We start from the raw sequence: 3,234 nt of genomic DNA on the forward strand, positions 1-3,234 counted from the left end.
AACCTGAAGTCTTCACAATCTAACAAGAAGACCCAAATTTGCATAGAACCTCCCTATGACCTTGATGGAAAAACATCAAAGGCAACTCCCCAGGCTCTAGCACTTCAATTCTCTTTTTAGCTTTAAGGTTCTTCTCCATCGAGTTGGAGTCTTAGGGGTTTCACTAGTAAGCTCCCTCCTTTGTGACATCACTAGGAAGAGAGGTAGCTAAGGAAACCGATGATTGAGCTTCTCTGGGAACAACAGTCAAGATCAGCAGCTCTTAAAACTGAGAGTAAAGATTCACATGCAGCAGGGCCCCTAATCCAGAAAGTGAAACATGGGCTCTACCCAAAAAGGCTCCATGTCTCAGACAGCCAAGATGACTAAAGCCCCGCTTAAAGTTTCTGCTCCTATGCAGCGAGGGCCTGAGGTCAACCATAGTATGAGTCCCCATCGAGGCCCTTCTGCCAGCCACAGAAGTGCAGATTTGTCCCAGAGTGTTTCCCCCCAACGTGGAATGGAAAGTCGTCAAACTGCTGCCTCCCAAAGAGGGGCAGATGCCCCTCGATCTGCTTCCCCCCAGTATGGGCTTGATTTCTCACGAACTTCCTCTCCCCAAGGGCATGAATCTGGTTCTCACAGCCAAGGCCACCTAAAGGCTGAAGCAATCCGTCATGGCTCACCTCAACGCAAACATGATCACAGCTCAGTTTCCCATGCTAACTTGCTGGCCCCACTAGGGAGAGCACAGATGAAATCTGATGGTACTTCCCATGGTGGCACACATAGGACCCAAAGTCCACCAACACAGGATCAAATACATAAAAATGTGGCTGCCCCAGGGCATGAGAGCCATCGGAATGTACTTCCCTCAGATGCCAAAGTCACTTCCCGGGCACCATCCTCGAATCAGAAGGAATCGGCTGTACCAAGCTCTCAATGGGATGTGGAACCACCGCCCTCCAAGGTTACAAACCCCCAAGGGGTCCGAAGCCCTCGAAGGCGTTCAGTTAACCCAAAGGATGAATCCACTCAGACTGATATAAAAAAAAATGTGGTCTATTCTGAGGGCAAACCTCTCTTGAGGAAACCACCCTCCTCAGATCCAACCCATACTGCTCTGGAGACCAAACCAACCCCAAGGATTGTGTCTGTGCAAGAATCTCAGGCAGGTTCCCGAAGCACAATCCATGCAGAAACTAAGGGATCCCACAGAAACTTGGGATCTTTAGAAGTAGAGTCAGCTGTTAAGGTGTCATTCCGTAAGGATGCTGATCACTCACAAAAAGTCATAGGTCGATCAGAAGTTGAGACAGTCCAGAGGCAGGTTCCATCTCCTACCAGGGTCGCACTGACCCAAGAGGCAGAGACAGCTATCAAGACCTCTACTCGTTCGGGGCGTGAGCCACGCCGGGTCACCATCTTAACAGAGTCAGAGTCATCTTCTCCAAGTCCTTCCTGGCAACCAAGTGAACCTTCCCACAAACCACCAATTTTAAGTTCTTCTGCTAAGCCACCATCTTCTGAAGTCCCAACGAAGGCTGTTACTGTTACAGAGCCAGAATTGATCCCTCGTCCTTTACCACCCAGGTCCTTACCAAAGTATGGTCCTGAGTCTTCATGGTGGATCTTATTCCACCCAGAACCTCCTGAGCCTCCAAAGAATGAGAGAGCCTTAACACAGTCAGAAAATAGGGCATCTCACCTAGACCTTTTCATGTCCCAGATAGCGATAGCCTCAGCTTACTGTGAAGAGTTAATCATACAGAGTGAGAAGGCAACTTCTCCTGAACCACAATCTCCACATAGCCCTTTGAGTAGAGTGTGTTCAAGGGATTTTCTGAAGTCTGCTTTGCAGCCCTTGGAATCACCTGAGTGCATGGAGGATGGAACCATTCAAAGGTTTAGTGCTTTCTTCCTGGGTATGTTTTGAAGAAGTCTGCCTAGGTGCAGTCCCGATTTAGTGAGATGGGACACTGATGGGTGGGAGCAGATTACAGTGGGTGGGCTGCCTTCTTCCAAGGCTGTCAGTACTACACTGGTGCCAACATGAGCACCTAGTCACTCTTGTGACCTCTTGGATTTGTTTCAGAGTTGGTTGAGAGAGAAGCCAATTTCTTCCAAGGACACTGGCTCCACCTCCATCCCTCATTCTCTGGGTCTGGAGGAAATACCTAGTGATTTAAAATACTGAGTCTGGTCTTAGAATGTGGTTTCCAAAGTTAGAGATTGGGGACTGAGCTGGAGGTAGGCTGAGGGTATTATAGAAAATCAGGTCTTCCAAGTGGATGTTCTTGAAGATAAGATGGAAAAGGCAAGGGGGTGGGGCTTGATGTATTAAAATGGAAGGATATGGATGAGCCCTCTCAAATGTAGTTACCTTCCTTTGTGTATCTTTGGTCGATAAAGGTAACACTTGGGCAGAATCCATTGGGCCAAGTGAAGGGGACTGGAATGGTTGTGGGGATTACCATCTGGTGCTGGAAGAAAAGCAATGATTTTTTTTTCTGTTGCTTTCAGATGTTACTGATGAGATGCTTAATCGGGTCATCTGGTGGTTGAAAGGTTTGTGTTTTTGCCCCATTTATGTCATTTGGAAGTGGGGGTGGTGATGAGTGTGGGAGGAGTGATTGGTTTACCAGCTTCCACTGGGACGTTCCACATTTGCTGGATGTGACTTATTATTTCAGTGAGCCATTTAAAGTATAACAAGGTGGCTCCTATGTGACGGTCCGTACCTACCTGCCATGGTGACCCAAATTTGATCCAAGGCTTTTTATCCTCAAGAGTCCTCTGTTAAGATGAAGTGAATCTTGGCAGGGAAAACATAGCTTGGTATGGTGGGAAAGGTACTGGATTTGGAGTCAGAGAGCCTGGGTTGGAATCCCAATTCTGCTAGTTTTTATATGTGTAGCCTTGGGCAAGTAATTTTCTTCTCTGCATCTCAGGTTCATCATTTGTAAAATGGGAAGGAGTGGGGGGTTAGACAAGGTATTCTAATATTTCCTGCAACCTTTAACCTACTTAATTAAGCCTTAAGCTAAGGGGAGGAAACAACTTGGTTATGAAGCATGTAGAGGATTAGCCTCAGTCCCTTTCCCTCTCCTTCCAGATGTGTGGATATTGGGAGCTATGCAAGGAGAGGTATAGTGGTTGCATTATCTATAAGATACTTAGCCACACCCTCCACCCTACCTTGTGGCCATCCAGAGAATATCGCATTCCTTCTGGTTGGACGCTGCTGCTCTCCAG

General features: G+C 47.4%; 1 protein-coding gene across 1 annotated transcript; it reads left to right on the forward strand.

Moving 5' to 3' along the window:
• Window positions 1–319: 319 nt before the first annotated feature.
• LOC118846922 (uncharacterized protein C17orf47-like) lies at window positions 320–2,594 on the forward strand. Its single transcript, XM_036755596.1, has 2 exons — window positions 320–1,904; window positions 2,503–2,594. The coding sequence occupies exons 1-2, from the start codon at window positions 320–322 to the stop codon at window positions 2,592–2,594; spliced, it is 1,677 nt and encodes a 558-aa protein (XP_036611491.1).
• Window positions 2,595–3,234: the final 640 nt, after the last annotated feature.

This window comes from Trichosurus vulpecula, chromosome 4, assembly GCF_011100635.1.
Source record: "Trichosurus vulpecula isolate mTriVul1 chromosome 4, mTriVul1.pri, whole genome shotgun sequence".
NCBI lineage: Eukaryota > Metazoa > Chordata > Mammalia > Diprotodontia > Phalangeridae > Trichosurus > Trichosurus vulpecula.